The following is a 16,196-nucleotide window of genomic DNA, read 5'->3' as shown; positions in this document are numbered from 1 at the left end:
TAGATGCTGTTCATTGTTACAAATACATGAGGTTTGATTAAAAGAAAGGTATCAGACATTTTTCCAATGACACCAAAGATGACTCTGCTGGTTAATTCAATGGATTTATAAATTGTTTTTAATTATTAGTACCAGGTTATTTTACCTTTATTATTTAACTTCTATTTTATTATTTAACTTCAGACTCAAAGCAGTTCTTTTCCCCACTGCACCCTCTCTGCAAAACCTAAATCAATGCAAGCAGCTGTGGAATGTGCACAGCACCAATCCAGGCAAAGATGTATAGGGGGAAAACAGCACAAAACCATTCAACAGCAGAAACAATAAATTCCTGGGGAGTTCAAAATAAGGTCCAGGGAATTCAGAGAAAAAGTCAACAGAGTATTTTTTCCTTATGATATGTGAGTTAGAGCAAAATTTTACTCTGCTATGTCTCTGGGAACTGTGTAGTATTAGCAGGAGGGAAATACACTAAATACTAAATACAGAAAATAAAAATATAGCACAAAAAACCAGGAAGGACACATTAAGTACCATAAGTAGTTTTTCTGACCATATTTTTAATACCTGTGTCACAGTTTATTATCTATAAAATATTGGTAACAAAGAATCTGAAAAAAATTCATTAATTTATATTTGTAGACCAGTTCAAGACAGTGCACTGAGTAACAACTTATGTGTAAACTCTGTTGTAGCTCTCATTTGGAGAACATGACATTCAAAATTATTGTAACATTTTTCTTCCTTGGTAAAAAGTGATGACACTTGCACTACATGAGGCTGAATTTGAGCTGCCAGAGGCCAACATGACCCTTTGCTGACAGCCCTGATGTCATGTAATCCACAGATCCACTACTGTGACCGGCACTGAAAACAGACCTTTCCTCTTCAGACAATCCCTTTCACCCTCCTAATTTGCAACGAGTACAGAAGCAGTAAGAACACTCCATCCTGTACCTCTCCAAAGCTCAAAAGCTGAGCACTCCACGCCCAAATCTCAGCTGATTACAGCTGACCCCATGGTAGCTGTTGCTGTTCCTCTCCCCAGCTCAGGTGCTGCTGTAGATGTTGTTGAGGTGCCTGAGCTAAGCAGGACAAGCATAAGCAGTTTAATGGTGAGTCATTCCCAGCCCACTCAGGAACTGTCTCGTGAGCAGCTCAGCAAAGCACATACTGAGGGAAAAAAACCTCTCTTAAGGGTAATAATCTCCTTATCTGTTATGTCAGGAGCTGAAAAGGGACACATGAACAAGCCCTGTTCAGTAACACCTTCTGCCAGGCAATCTCTGCTCCTGGCTGGCACGTAGGATCAGGTGAGTGCTGTGTCCTACCCACTGGCTCATGGAGGGAACAAGCCCTGCAATGCTCTCCCCTTTAAACTACAGCAATTATGGCAGAGGGCTTACACAGCAGACACTTACAGCCCTGGGTGGGCACATTTGGACACCTCATAATCTGGGTTTCCTGATCATTCAAGTACTGATATTCCAGACCTTGCAAAATAAAAATGTTTTAAATTCAGTGGATCAGTTTAAGGTTTTTACAGCTTACATTTTATTATTTATAAAATGACTGATGTATGATACTCATTGCTCAAGAAGGGAAGAACTAGTAGATGGGTACTGGTTTTTCATTATCAACTTTCACTGTCGTCTATTATCATTAATCTGTCAGTACCTGCTTCTACCAGTTAATTCCTTTGACTCTCCCCAGTGTGCACCTTGTTCTGATATGATATCTCATGTTTGCAAGGACAGGAGACTTGGACTACTTGAAACTGGCAGCAAGTACTTTTGGGCTTTGTTAAAGTGACCGTGAGAATCACTGAGGCCAAACGTAAAAGCCAGGCTGGAGAAGGTTATAAAAAATTCAAGTGGCAAGTGTGTCTCCTTTTATCTGACAGTTGTTATTAAGAGGCCATATGTCATCTGTGACACACAGAATTTAAACATAGGAGACAGAGGCAGAGCTCCACATTACAAACAGGGCATCTTCCCTCTACAGATGGTTTATTTGCTACTGATGGGACAGAACTAAACTGAATCTTTAACTGAAGAGTTCCTCTGCCAGCAGCCAAAGCCATCACATCCCCTCTCTGTCGGATGCAGTGCCTCTGGGACTCCAGCCCACAAGCAGCACCTACACCTCTGTAAGCATGCTCAGATACAAGAGCTGGAACAGGAAATACACCTCCATAACTAAATCCCAGGATATTTCAAGGACTCATTCATTACCTGCACCTAAATTTCTATGTATAGCTAATCTTACAGAAGAAAGGCATATGAAATGTCCTCTCAGGAAACATGCCATTTCAATTAAATCAAACATCTTTCTATGTAATTGAGAGGAAAAAAGAACAAGTTAAGCCTGGCCTTACTTTGCACACCTTGGAGTTCAACACCAAGGCTGAAGACTTTCTAGAAATCTCATTCTCAGGAATTAACAAAGGGCACTAATCACTAGTAAAAATGCCCCACAATGTGAACTGTACTCACCTCCTTTATCCACAGCAGTTTAGGTGGTTGCATTTCCACAGACATTGCTCCCCCAACGTAGTTCAAAACTCTGTGTTGTGTTGCATTGATGAGCTCGACTTGACTCACTGCACGATGATCCATCCACATAATAACATTCCTATGGTTCTGTCCTGGGGAGAACAAAAGGAAAAAAGAGATTAATTTAGGTCTGGTTTAACCCCACCTCAATACTGTGAGTTACCCTGAGCTGCTTCACACTTTCACTTCTACATCGAAAACTCAAATTCTCTTTGAGCTAATAATCCACACTAAGTATCTAAAAACAACATTTCAGCCCTCTGAGCCAACTTTAAGACATGCTGAGCACTGAGAATGCTGACAAACCAATCAGGCTTGGGAGCATCCAAGAACTTTGAAACACCATGCTCTCGTAGACTGTATTTCAATCAAAGAACCCAAACTTCTTGACAAAGTTCACATAATTAGTTAAAAATATAAAGAAGCATTTTGGTGACCAAGGACTAAAAATGCGACAAAATCTGAACAACTCTGCTGTAAATTGAAATGAACTCAGCTAGTCAGCTAGCTAGACAGCTACAGAGAGTCTCTTTCCTCTTCTGTGCTTATGGGCTGAACTATCCTAATTTCTTTCCGAAGTACAGTTTCAGGAGGAATAATTTGAAACTGCCTGAAATCCCACCACTGCATGACTTTTAGCAGCATGAGAATATTCAGTGAATTCTTGTCTTCTTGTTTAACACCATCACTCACGAGTTCCATGGGGATATCAGAACATAAAAAATAAGAAGTGAATTTGACTCACTAGACCAGAATAGCCCCAGACATCATTAGGCATTGAACAGATTGTAAGACACTCTGAAACTGAAAAATAAATAATCTCATCTAAATTTAGAGAAGGATGTTTTGGGGGCAAAGCTGTTTTTTTGAGGAGGACAAGAGGAGATGACAAATATATCTGAGAATAGGAAGAGAACATACACAGAATTGTGAGTAGGTCTCTGTAACTACTGATTTTGCACACACCTAATCTTAAATGGGATTCATTGAAAAATAAAGTGCAAGAAAGACTTTGAGTCTTCTGAATCATCAACTCTAATAAAACCCACCAGATTTTTAGAAGAAGGTCACAGTCAGTTTCTGAAGTTTAGCACTGTCCTAGACAAAGACAGAGCACCAGTATAATAAAATACACAACTGAACCTCTTGCCTGCAGCTTCAAGACAGAGCGAGCAGTTGGACTACACTAACACCAACATTTTTAGCATTCCTTTAGCCAGTGTGGATGGGCATTTATACAGACTATAAAAGCCATGATCAGCAAAGTCTGAAGGAGAAGAAAACATGCAAAAAAGAAAAACGAGCCTAGATTTCCCTAAGAAGCAATTTCTTTGAGCCAAGACGAATTAATTTGATCTTGGGATGCCAGATACTTAGCCAAACAGTAATTCTCATCCCAAAATTAATTTTGCAGTAGAATTAAAACAGTAAAACCGGGAAAAAAATCCTCTTGTAAAAAAGGTTTTGTGTCATCTCCATCCCCAAGAGTCAGCCTCAGCACGTGGATGAAATGGAAAGTTCACTCCCACCAGTGGTAACACACACACAGTAACACCATTTTTTGTGTGCAGTCCTACCTTCACAGTTGACTGCCAAAGGTTGGAACTGTTTATCCAGAACAACAAGAGAACAGGTAGCATCAAAACCAACCCCTCGAATCTGGGCAGCATCCACTCCACAGACAACCTTCTGAAAATAACACAAAACACACATGAATACAAATGTATCAATTCATATGCAAGTGCCACTGAACTGAGTACAGAAAATGAGTTACAAGTTAAAAATGCAAGCTCAAACTGTGAAATTCTTTATATTCAGTATTCTTTAACACTTCTAATCAAAAAAATATAAATTACAAAAAATTCTTTGGTTCTGAAAACTGAATTCAGAGATCCTTAATAGCTTTTTAATTTTACTAGCCACAGTCCTGGATAAAGCAGGAAGCACAAAAATATCAGAAAATAAATGTAGCAGAAAACCAGCAACATTTATTTTCTGTTTTTGAAAGCTTAGAGTTGAGCTGCATGTGAAACACGGACACAGGATTAGGGCCAAGTGTTTCCATCAGTTACTTCACTCAGTTCCCACCTGTGGAAGCAATAAATACTCTAGAATTGCTTTGGTTATATTGAGCCACAGCTTTTTGCCTTGCAATACTGAAGGGTCCCAAAAATAAAACCGGTCAAAACCTGTAGCAGTGATAACACCTCTGCAATGCACACCTTTTCTCTCTTACCAAGAGTTTGGACATCCTACTTTTTTGGAAGATTTTCAAAAAAAAAGAAAAAAAACAAACACTGCCCCAAAATGCCTGAACTTCATGGCTTCCAGCAGCACTGGAAAAAAAAACACAACACCCACGTGGATTAAGTGCCAAAGGAGGTTGCAAGACACCTAAAATGAACAAGAGTAATAAATTGCCACTTCTCAGCAACAATAAAAATATCATTATTTTAATTAGTACTACAAGGAAAGACTTTCACTAGACTTGCTACAGTGCCAGTCTCTTACTGGCTCTGAAAAGCCATAGTTTCAGAGACTGTTTTATTGCTCACACATCAGAGACTGCATTTAAAGGGGTCCAGAGCAAGAACAAAGCAGCTCACACAAAGAAAAATCAAATAAAGAGTAAGACTTGCTTGTCTTTAACAACAAGCTGTTCTTCCCTATCATTCCTGTCACTCCCTTCTTTCCCTTCCTTCCCCCTCACCTCCTCCTCTCCATCTCAGGGCATTTCTACAGAGCCAAGCTCATTAATGTTTGAAAAGGTTGATCAATAACAAGACAATGGGTGAACTGTCCATCTGCAAATTACCAAGCCCGCCATGAATATTTAAAAAGCTAACCCTAGAACATGGAGCAGGGCTGAGCTTTACTAAGGAAGATGAAATGGCCTCTGTGTGCACTGCCAAGCAAGGTCACAGATTTACCTTTACTGCCAACGGGTACAGGCAGAGCCCTGAATCAGTGGGCACAAATTTCCCCCCCACAGTAAGGTTTATTTCAATCGGGGTTTATGCTTGATGTTATCCACAAACATTTATCATTTATTTTGATCTTACAATACTGGATCCTCTTATAATGAGGATCACAGCTGTTATGTTGGGGACCATCTACAAACCAGATAACAAGTTCTATACAATAAATGCTCCTTTGTGACTCCAGTGCAGTATGAGCACATTTTCAAATATATGCACTGCCAGGCTCTAAGCAACCTTGACTCCTCAAAGAACTGTCTCATGGGTAGAACAAACACCAGCAAAACAAACCCCACAGATGTGAGACCTGAAGGCAGTGGGTAAGTCCTCCCCCTGCCAAAACAGCACAAAGAAGGGCCTTTCATTCTATTTGCAATTGTAGCAGAAGATTTTTTCGCTCTAGCCTTCAGCTCCTCACCAATAAAACAAACACTGTTGAGGCTCCATCATCCTCAAGGTGAGGTTACAAGTTACACAGCACAAACTGACCTGAAGGGAAGTGACACATGGGGACTGCAAGACCTTAAACATTCAAAACTCGAAGAACTACCTGCAACACAAATCCTTCATTTTCTTTGCCTTTGCCCACCTTTGTGACTGAGCAGCAGGCAGCCCAGATGTCTGCAGAGGATTGCTCATAGTGGTCTGGCTGGGGCTCCCAAATTTGGATGGGCTGCTCCGCATGTGCCACCACTGTCCCACAGCCATCGACCAAAGCTGCTCGAACACTCGCTGAGCCAACATCAATCCCAACATAGTACCTGACTGCAGTCTTCTTACTGTGCATTCTTAATAAACCTGTGGAAGGAAAAAAAAAGGATTAAAAGCAGATAAAACGACTGATGATGGAAAACTGTGCTGAACAGGGCAGGAGAGAAGCAGTACAGGCACTTCACAGGATAACTCATTTTTGCAGCAAGTCTTCACTTGGCAATTTTTAATTACTTAGAGTTTTCAAGTCTTTCACTAGTTGTACCACTTTTCTTCAAATGTTTGCACATAAGCTGCATGGCACAGAAGCTCCTGAAAAGCAAACTGTAAATGTGCATGTAAAATATGCAGGCAGTGATAAAATTCCTGCACTCATACAATGAAAATGCGTTGCTGTCACAGAGTATCACATCTACATAAGGGGAGAAAGAGGCAAAGAGAGAGGAAGGGAAGCAAAGGTTGTGCTGGTGCTTTACACACAAGGGAAATTTCAACCCAGAGGCTCCTGGGTTTTCTTGGCAGATGGGGATGCTGGTGATACCCGGAAAGCTGAATTCCCCTCTGGACAAGACAGCCAGAACCACCACAGGTCATTCACTGTCTCAAAGCAAACAAATTCCACTCCTGAACTAGTGAAAGGGGGGTCAGGCTGGGCTTCACTGAGCCCTGATCTGGAAGGGAACTAGGATCACAAGAGTTGCTGCCTCCCATCAAACCAACCAGCTCCTGAGTGACATTTTACTGCTGAATGGGACAGTGAGTCAGGCTGGAGCTCAGCAGATTCTGGAAACAGTTTCCTCTTCCAAAAAAAACTAGTGTGATGCTGATAATTAAAGTAAACACGTGACAATCTGGTACATGTTACCCAAGGAAAAAGAAGGAGGTAAAAAGTTAGGTTTTTAAGAGCTCTCCACCATCAATCCACTCAACTTTAAAGCCTCAGAAAATAATTTGCTGAAAAAGTGTTATGAGAGCATCCGAGGAAATCTCTGCCTGCTCTCTGACAACCTACAAGAACAAAGTGAGGTTAAGTTAATTGATTTAATTATTCACAATGAGTTGCATATTTCACTATATTAACTGTTTCACATTTAATATAGTGACAAATTCACTGTTCTAAATTTCTCACAGTTTGTTCTTAATTAATAGTTAACATTTACATTTTAACCGAGCTGGGAGAATGCTAAGTAAGAGCTGGTACAAGTATTTGAAACATCAGACAAGTACCAAGTTTAGTGCCTGTGTGAATCTGTTACGCCTCTGAACCACGTGAAACTCAGCTGACACACAGCTTCTGACTTCCAGAAAGTGAATGGATCGATTACCACTTGACGAACACGTGGTATTTACAGAGCATCAAAATGGCTCTACTTAAAAACAGCCCACCTCCCCCAAATAAGTGACCTGGATTACTTCTGGATGTGGACTAAAGGGTGGTTAGAGGGAGAGGCCTAGGCAAAGAGGGAAAGATTGGAAAGAAATGCTTAGTAGAATATGATTTTTCACATATCAAATTAATCCTTTTTTCTCTTTTTTAATGATAATTTTGAGTACGGGTCAGGAACTATGCTTGGCTGTCAGTCTGAACGTAGCACTGGCCCAATACAGGTGGCTGTTCACATCCATGGCTGGCTTGTAACCACTGCTGCTGATGGACATCACAAATCTATCATCGCTGAGGCTAAGAGGTAGCAGGTAAAATAAAGAAGGAAAAAAAAGGAGCCCTTTATCTCAGAAAACTCCAAAAATGATTCTGGGTAATAATTAAGCAGTGTAACAGCTGGGCAAAGTTTCATTTGCCCTGAAAAAGGCATAAGACAACACCTTGGCAAAAGAAACCTACTGAGGCTTCCCCTCATCCCAGCCTTTAAACAGCTCATGGGAATGTGGTCAGTCTGCAGAAATCTGTTATCACACGATAATTTTGTCCTGCTTCAAGCTGGCACTTCATGCTTAGACCCCACTGCTGGGTCCAGGGACCATTTTTGTTCTCTACTTGGACAGCACAAGGGAGTTCTATCCATCACTAAAACTCCTGAGCAGCCCAGCACAGACCAAAGCAGTTATGAGCTGCATTCTGCACACACCATGGCAGGGGCACCAGAGGAAGCTGTACAGATCATCAGCTTCTAACAGTGTCAGAAACTTGGAAAAACTCAAAGCTACAGAGTATATTGTGGCTCCTCTCTGTGAGCACTGGCTCTGCCCAGCAGCTGAGGTGCCACACACTAATCTTGTTAAGCGAGGTCATGTGTTCCAGCGATGAGCAAGCAGCTAAAAATGGTGTGCCGTGAGTTAACACTAAGGAATATTGGCAAGAAAGCTCCTTTATTTTCTTGGCCCTGGCTCTGTGACCTGGTCAGACTAACAAAAGCCGATGCCTCTGCCACAGAGGGGACGTGGGTGACTAACGCTGCATCTGTCACCTGGGGGGACACGCGCTCGGCACCTCCCTCTCAGCCCTTGGCTGGAAAAGCAGTTTTAAGACGTTCTTTTCAAAAGATGGTCTTTGTTCACTTTTTAATTTTGCACTCCATCTCCTCAGAGCTGCAAAGGCTGGCTGCAGGTGCTGCTAGTTACTTGGGAGAAGCTTTACTATAAAGACATTGCATAAGACTGTTCCTGATACTATCTCACGAATTTCCCTGGTTTTCCCCTATTTCGGCACTGCCTTTAGCTGCTGACTCAGAAAACATTGAGAATAAACCACAAGCTGCAAAACAGATTATTATTTTTTTAAAACACAGGCAAATCTTTCTTCCTTGCTTTTCACAAAATACAAATAGCAAAAGGAGTATTTTACATCCTGTCTCCTGCTCTCACACACAATATTACTCTAAATTTCTCTCCCTTGTAAGGCAGCCTTGATTTTAGCTCATTAATGTGTTTTTGCTACTTAGAGAACAAGCTTAACAGATGTTAGAGAATTAAGCTCACAGTACCTCCTACTCAGCACTTAAAATTATGGCTTTGCATTGGATTCTTCCCACAAACATTTGAAACCTGGAACCCAATCTGCCCATGTAATGTTTACTTTCCTTTTTTTTCCTTACTAAGCAGCCAGGATGTGCACGTGTGAGTGACTGGGCAGGAAGCAGAGTTTGTTTACGTGCTCCAGTAGCCCCTATCAGCCTATGCACATCCAGGAGTTTATTGCTGTAAATCAGTGCACACAGGAACCAGTTAAGTGACAGAGTCCAAAACCAAGAACCACAAACCTATTTTAACCGGTCTTTCTCTGAGTAAAGCTCCCCTAGATTCACAAAGCAATACTCCATGTCTTATGAAAAAAAAGGTAAAAGTAAATATTAATCTTTTTTTCAAGCACCGAGTTACTGAGGTTGTTCAAAGTAAATAGGATCTGCAATCGGATCTGATCTGCTTGCAAAAACATAATTTGATGCCAAGGGTTTTTCTGGAATACCAATGGCTTGGTATGCCACCTACTTATCAAGCACATCCACGGAAAGCACTGTCATCTCCAGGTCATAAATGTCACCAATTATGGACTCTGCCCAAAGGTATTTCTTGAGAATCAGCAGTTAGGCTAGTGGAAAATCTTTAGCCAAAGTACTTTAAGAAGAATTTTAAAGAGGAATGTTGCCATTCTGTTTAGCTTCCAGAAGATTCCTTTGTTACATGAGGAAGCTCCAAATTAGAAATCAAGAATCTCTTTAATGTAGTTCAGAGGTAGCAGAAGGTCCCTGGTTCAAATTTCTTGATTTGGAACACGGACACCAACACTCATTGCCACGTGCAAAGAAAACTTTGTTATGCAAAGAAAACTGGTTTGGGTTTTGTATCTATTGGCCTCTCAACATACAGCTTCTGCAGGCAATGCAATCATGAGGAAAACAGCAACCCAGAAAAACGGCTGAAATAAAACATCTGAAATAACAAAATGACTGAAATAAAAGACCAGACGGGTCCACTCTTCACGTGCAATATTCCCAATATGACACGAGAATATCCGATGCAGGGATGATACGTGTTTATGTACGTCCAAGTGGTGGAAAGCAGTGGAGATAGAACCTTTTATCCCCTTGAAGTATCTAACTCAGAAAGCCAAGAGCAAGTTTGCAGCCAAGAAAAAGGCCTCCAGCACTTTAACAGAGCCTCGTCTGTCCACTGCAGAATTAGGGCCTCGTATTTACAATTTATTAATTGAATTTGCAAACAGAAGGTGAGGGACAGAGAAAAAAAATAAAATTAAAAGCCATGTTCAGCTTGACTGTGTTAATCCATGACTGTAACTGCTAAGGCAGGACAAGAAGCCAAAATTCCCTCCAAGCACTAAACCAGCAATGGCCTCTTTCTCTGCAAATCACAGCAGGGACAGAATGGCTTTTCAAACAAGCATTTATGATCAAAAGGCTACAGCATATGATAAATATTTATATGGTCCATTAAATAATAGTCTGTATAAATATTATTCAAAATGTGCATGCTGGAAACCACAGACTTCCCAGTTTATCCTTATACAAACGTGTTAGTTTTCCCACATAGGCAATGAAAAAAAAAAAAAAGGAGGGGTAAAACTCGGTTGCAAAAATATTTCTTTAAAAAAAAAAAAAAGAAAATCCTTAACACTATTTACTTTAATTTAAAAGGAATGACTAAGTAATCAGAAGACTGTTTCATTACAACTATTAAGCTCTGTCCTACTTCATTTCACGGTTATCAAGTTGCCAGGACGTACCTTTCTCACACGAACACAGGTTGAAGCTCAGCTCAAGTTTTTAGCAGCAGCAAGTCTAGATTTGGTGGTATCATGTCCTTAAATACAAGGAATTAGGAAGGACGGGCACGTCTGTTTTAAACTTTGATCTTTGGAACACTGCAGGCTGCCCAGCCTTGGTGATCATGGATAAACAGTATGTTTTTAGTAGTGCAGCTGTGCTTTTCTATGGATTACCAAGAAAAAGGTTAACAGGCTCAAATTAGGTTTCCTAATCTTTGTGTGAAAAGATCTAAATATGTTAAATAAAAGCTGCTTTTCGATTGTAGAAAGTGAAAGAATCATTTTTGACATTATACTGGAAATTCAGCACTTTGTTGGCTTTCTAGAGTTACAGTAAACCCACACACAGGACGGTGGTGGAGTGGCCATCTCTTCTTGAAAACTCCCTTTCCTCTTCCAGGTTCTGTAATTCCTGTTTGAATTTGAAAAGAGAAAGAAAGCACATGTCTGTGTGGGAGAGCAGGAGCAGATGGGGAATTCTAAGGCTGTGTTGAAGGGCAGTACTAATATAGAAAATACCCTTCAATGCCCAAGAGACTGTGCTATAACTATCAACAGGCATTTATTTTTCAGCTACCAGACACCAAACAAAACAAAACCAAGGAACAAAAGCACACCTCATATCTCCCCTTTTCCCTTCCCAAAACAGAAACACATACGTGCAGGATCTGTCTTCCGAATGTGAGGACAATGTTAACAACAACAAAAATGGAATAAATAAAAACAGAGTTGGAGAAAGTGTGCTTCTTCACTAAAACCAAACACCTCTAGATTCTTTTATCCATTCTCTGGTATATTCTGAGGAGCTTACTCACATCTTACAACAAGAAAAACTAGTTTCAAATAGCAGAAGAGACTTAATTTTAGTAGTAGGATCCAGCCCCATCTCCCAGTCCCATAATACCCAGATTGTTCCACCAAAACCTTCCTAACAGTCCCTCTAACATCGTAATGTAGCCTCAATAAATCCCATCACAGGCAGGACTGAAAATATTCTACTGTTTTCTAGTACCTCCTTTTCTCCCTATAAATAATTCACTATGCACTAATCCTCTGTAATGTCTCTCCATATCTTTTTTTCCCCCTCAGTGTCCAAGACAAAGCCATTACTTCACCAATGCCTTCTGCCCTTTAATTCTACCTCTTGCATTTTAAATACTTTCAGGCCAAACTACTTCCACCTGGTCTGATATAAAGCAAGATGTATCCCAGTTTATCCTGGTGTAACTAATCGGCAAAGAAAGGAATATAAGTATGTAAATTATTCTAAGAAACTAGATCAAAAATTTCTTTCTTTTCAGCTTCTACTGTCTACATAGATATCTCTCTCAGGAACAGCACAAAGACATCAGCATGGCCAGTGTCAATAAATATCAAGCTCTTAAAACAACAGAGTTGTTTTTCTCTATATTCTGCTCTAGAAGAGATTTGTGCTGAACAGAAGAATCCTGCTCTCCTTCCAGTTCCTGTCTTCAGCTCACACAGGCAGACACAGCCCATGATCAAATAAGAGCAATGGCATTCTGGCCCCTGATTAAAGAGCAAAGCAGGGCTGTGCTGGGTCAGATGAAAGGTCCAATTAGCCCAGGATCCTGCCCCAGACAGCAGCAGCCATAAGAAAAGCATATGCCTGCCCTTTTCATCCAGCAGTCCTTCCCCGGGACACCTTCTTCCTCCTGCTATCTATAGCAGAGGCACTTCCTGAGCCAGAAATTTTATCTTTAGGATTAGCAGACCTTGAAGACTTTTTCCTCTCCAAATTTGTTTGTGCTCTTTCTGAGTCCAGGGAAACTTTTGTAACTGCAAACTACTGTGGTAATGGGTTATAAAGTTCTGTGTAAACAATGCAAGAAAAAGCCCTTTGGTTTGCTCTGAGTGTGCCACCTGCTAGTTTTGTTTGATGTGTCTGAGTTCCTGAGCTAGAGGAGACATTAAGCAATTGCTCTGTATTTACCTTCTCCATGCAGTCACGATTCCATGGCATTCTGAATCATCCCCAGAGGGCTCACTGCAGCTCTCCACAGACCACGGCTGATGAGCTGAATTCATAATCTCAACATGGTCAGATAAGTCAAAAAGCATTTTTCTGCTCTCTGGCTGTTCATGGATGTGGCAGTAACAAGTACCGTAACACAGTGCAGTAGTAAGCAGTAATAAGCAGCCACAAATGATCCCAAAACCACTTCGGAGTAGAGATATAGCTCAAAAACAACATGTTGGTGTCAACTGAGAGGTGCTGCTCTGGAGCGTGGAGGTGGCTATGGAAGGCCAGGGATTTCCAACTTCAGGCAGTTCCCAAAACACTGGCCTCCAGGAGCCCCTCACAATTATATGCTTGGAGAAGCCTTAGGGCTCATCTTGGCTTTCCTTGGGAGGAAGATCCAGGCCCCCCCCCGGCAGCAGGCACAAGGGTCATGCCCAGCACACCCCGTGTCCTCCCCAGCCTAACTCTGCCACACAAAGGAAACACGCTCAGCTCCCTCTGTTCCAGTGCTCTCCCAGCCCTGGGAACAGCAGGAAACAGCTGCCTAGAGGAGCTCTCAGGAAAAAGGAAGGCTGAGCAAAGGGCCATGGGAAGACACAAAACCAGATGAGAAGACACAGGCTACTGAGGAAACCCAAGGGCTCCAATTTCCTCAGGAGCTCTCCCAACCCTGTTGGGACTGAGCCATCACTCCAAAAGCAGGGTCTGATCCTGCATCCATTAGTGCCAAATTCCCAGCCACATTAGGAGCTCAGGATTAAACTCCTGATGCTCGTGAACATCACAGGTGCTCTCACAGGTTGGCAGCATTTTGAACTTTTGCCATAACCTACAACTTGTCAAGCAGAGGAAATGTTGATCAGTTTATGTCAAGACATAATTCTCACACAGGAAAACCTACAGAATAAGGGGGGTATATAGAGCACCCTTTCCTCTCCACATCCTGGAAAGGGCAATGGATGCAATCCACGCACACCAAGCTCTTTAGATCCATTCCCTGACCTGACGCTGCTCCCCCAGAGGCTGTGCTAACGATCTGGCAGCCAGACATGTCCCAAATGACACTGCAGGATGCCTGGAGCTCTGAAAGAAGACACTATCTTGTTTACATTGACTGAGGGGGAAAAATGCCATCTGATTATTACATAAATTCTGACTGTAGCAGCTTCATGACTAGTTGAAAGGAGGTAACAGGCTCCAAAATGACTGATGGATCCAAGTGTTTGGATCCACCAGCTTATTAATCTAATGCTGAGGAAGATCTTTTTTATCCCTCTATCACTTTAACCTACCCCATGATGGACAGAAAGAACAATCTCTGTTCTTTCCCTGTAAAACTGAGACAGTCCTGTACTGTGACGTTTGTATTTTTTTCATTCTCTTTTACGCTATAACAGAAACGGAGAAACAAATAAAAAACTCCAAACAATCAACAAAACATGCCAGAAAAAAAAGAAGCATAAAATAAACACAGCTCTAGCACAATAATGTTAATTTGCAAAGTATCTGTTTAAGTTATAACACGTAACACAGGAGTAGATGCAATTCAAAAGGCACAATTACAGTTCACGTAACAACTTTAAACTGCATTCCTGGAGCAAACCAGCCTCGGACCAGGAGCTTCTGTGCAGGATTACATGGAATTCTAGGCAAATACAGCCATTATACTACTGTGGATAGTGAATTGGCCAACTTAGGTTAATGCTGATATTCTAACTTTAATCCCATCTTCAGATTCCAGTGCTACATCATGGTTGAATCTGGCACTAGCCCTGTGATTACGTACCAGCAGATCAGTATAAAAATAATTTGTTCTGAGTTCACAGTTTTATGAAATGACAAAACATCAAAATTAGCATTCTGGCTGAAATCCACTGCATTTCCCATCAAGGCTTACACTTTTAAGCAACATCTGAACCAACTGCCTATAATTACTCCTGGCAGATACCGGAGCACTTAGGCCAGCAGTAGATGCAACAGTGAAATAAATTTTTAAAGACATGCTGCAAACCACTTCTTTCAGGATGCTCAGCCCAGAAGCAAACATGTGTCTATAAGCCGAATCCACAGTTTATTACACAGTATTTGTTCACTCTTGCATAGCAAAAGCCTGGGAAGAGTGAAAGCCCCAAGTAATTCATCAGTTTAAAATTAAACATTTATTTGGGCTGCAATTCCAAAAACACTAGCCCTGAAGTTCCTGTCACAACTACTTAAGAGGAATTGAGGTTGCATATTAGCTTAGGTTAAAAGAAACACTAATTCTGCAGAAAAATCTGTTGTTTAAACAGACCATACATGTTAACTTGTCTACATCCCCTTCTTTTCTACAGGGAAAGAAGAATCACACCTGTGTCTCTGAAGCAGTGAGTTCTCCCCACATACACAGCTGGGGAGTTTGGTTGGTTGGTTTGGTTTTACCAACGCAAAATCTGCCTTCTTAATGAGCCCACCAGTCTCTTAACTCCAAACTTTTACAAAGCCAAGCCTGAAAGGATATCAGGCCTACACCACGCTGTAAATTCCCTTCAACAACTTTCCCATAACAGCTCAGAAGTCCAGAGCTGGAAAGCTCCCTTGCCTCAAACAGCTGAAGGTCACAAATTCTCAGACTTTATGAACAGTCTGAGTACTTTCCCTTTCACACATGGAAATGCAGAGGGGAAGCTGAAGACAGCTCAAGACACCTTTCAAATGAAGCTCATTTCCACCAAGGCTGTGCCACTTCTGTTGATTTTGCACATCAGGCTGTTCCAGTAGCAGGTACCAGGGAAAAATGTCGAGTCATTAGAAAAGCCCAAGACACAAAACAGGAACACACGGGAGAGCCGTTCTGATCCTCTTCTGTAAATCTACAAGTTCTTAGGAAACACATTAACCTCTAACAGAATCAAAGGAACGTTTGAAAGAAGGATGACTTATGGAAAGAGAGAAAACAGGCTTATTGAAATAGTACAAGAAACAAAATGGATAAGAGTCCTTATTTGGGAAGAGAATGTTTTCAAAAGAGTCAACATTTTAAAATGGTAATTTAGCTGAGAAACACAGAACAGAGTAACAGAAGTGGCTAAGAATACGTATAAAACCTTCCCAGCATAGAACTACTTTGTTTAGTCTCTTCTGGCACTATAAATTTATTTCTTCCATGATTCTTATAGCTGAGAACAACTGTCCCTGCAAGCACCCAATTCCCCCTGTATTCCTCTTTTCTCCTCCTATCCCAGACA

General features: G+C 41.2%; 1 protein-coding gene across 16 annotated transcripts in view; it reads right to left on the bottom strand.

The window, feature by feature from the left end:
• FGGY (FGGY carbohydrate kinase domain containing) overlaps positions 1 to 16,196 on the bottom strand; it is a 148,919-nt gene that overhangs the window by 131,234 nt on the left and 1,489 nt on the right. For 15 of the 16 annotated variants that reach the window (XR_001873239.1, XR_001873240.1, XM_017805485.1 and 12 more), the window contains exons 2-4: positions 6,123 to 6,331; positions 4,133 to 4,244; positions 2,496 to 2,647 (exon numbers count right to left, since the gene is read on the bottom strand). Coding sequence is in view for 14 of the 16 variants with exons in the window: in XM_017805485.1 (XP_017660974.1) it covers positions 2,496 to 2,647; positions 4,133 to 4,244; positions 6,123 to 6,331 (473 nt within the window). In the remaining 2 variants the exon portion in view is untranslated. Of the gene's footprint in view, positions 1 to 2,495; positions 2,648 to 4,132; positions 4,245 to 6,122; positions 6,332 to 10,943; positions 11,071 to 16,196 lie in introns of those variants that run through there. The other variant, XM_017805492.1, reaches the window with a different exon arrangement.

This window comes from Lepidothrix coronata, unplaced genomic scaffold, assembly GCF_001604755.1.
Source record: "Lepidothrix coronata isolate B3197 unplaced genomic scaffold, Lepidothrix_coronata-1.0 Scaffold12, whole genome shotgun sequence".
Taxonomy (NCBI): Eukaryota; Metazoa; Chordata; class Aves; order Passeriformes; family Pipridae; genus Lepidothrix; species Lepidothrix coronata.
The sequence above is the reverse complement of the archived record's forward strand: the minus strand, read 5'-3'. Positions and strand labels throughout refer to the sequence as shown.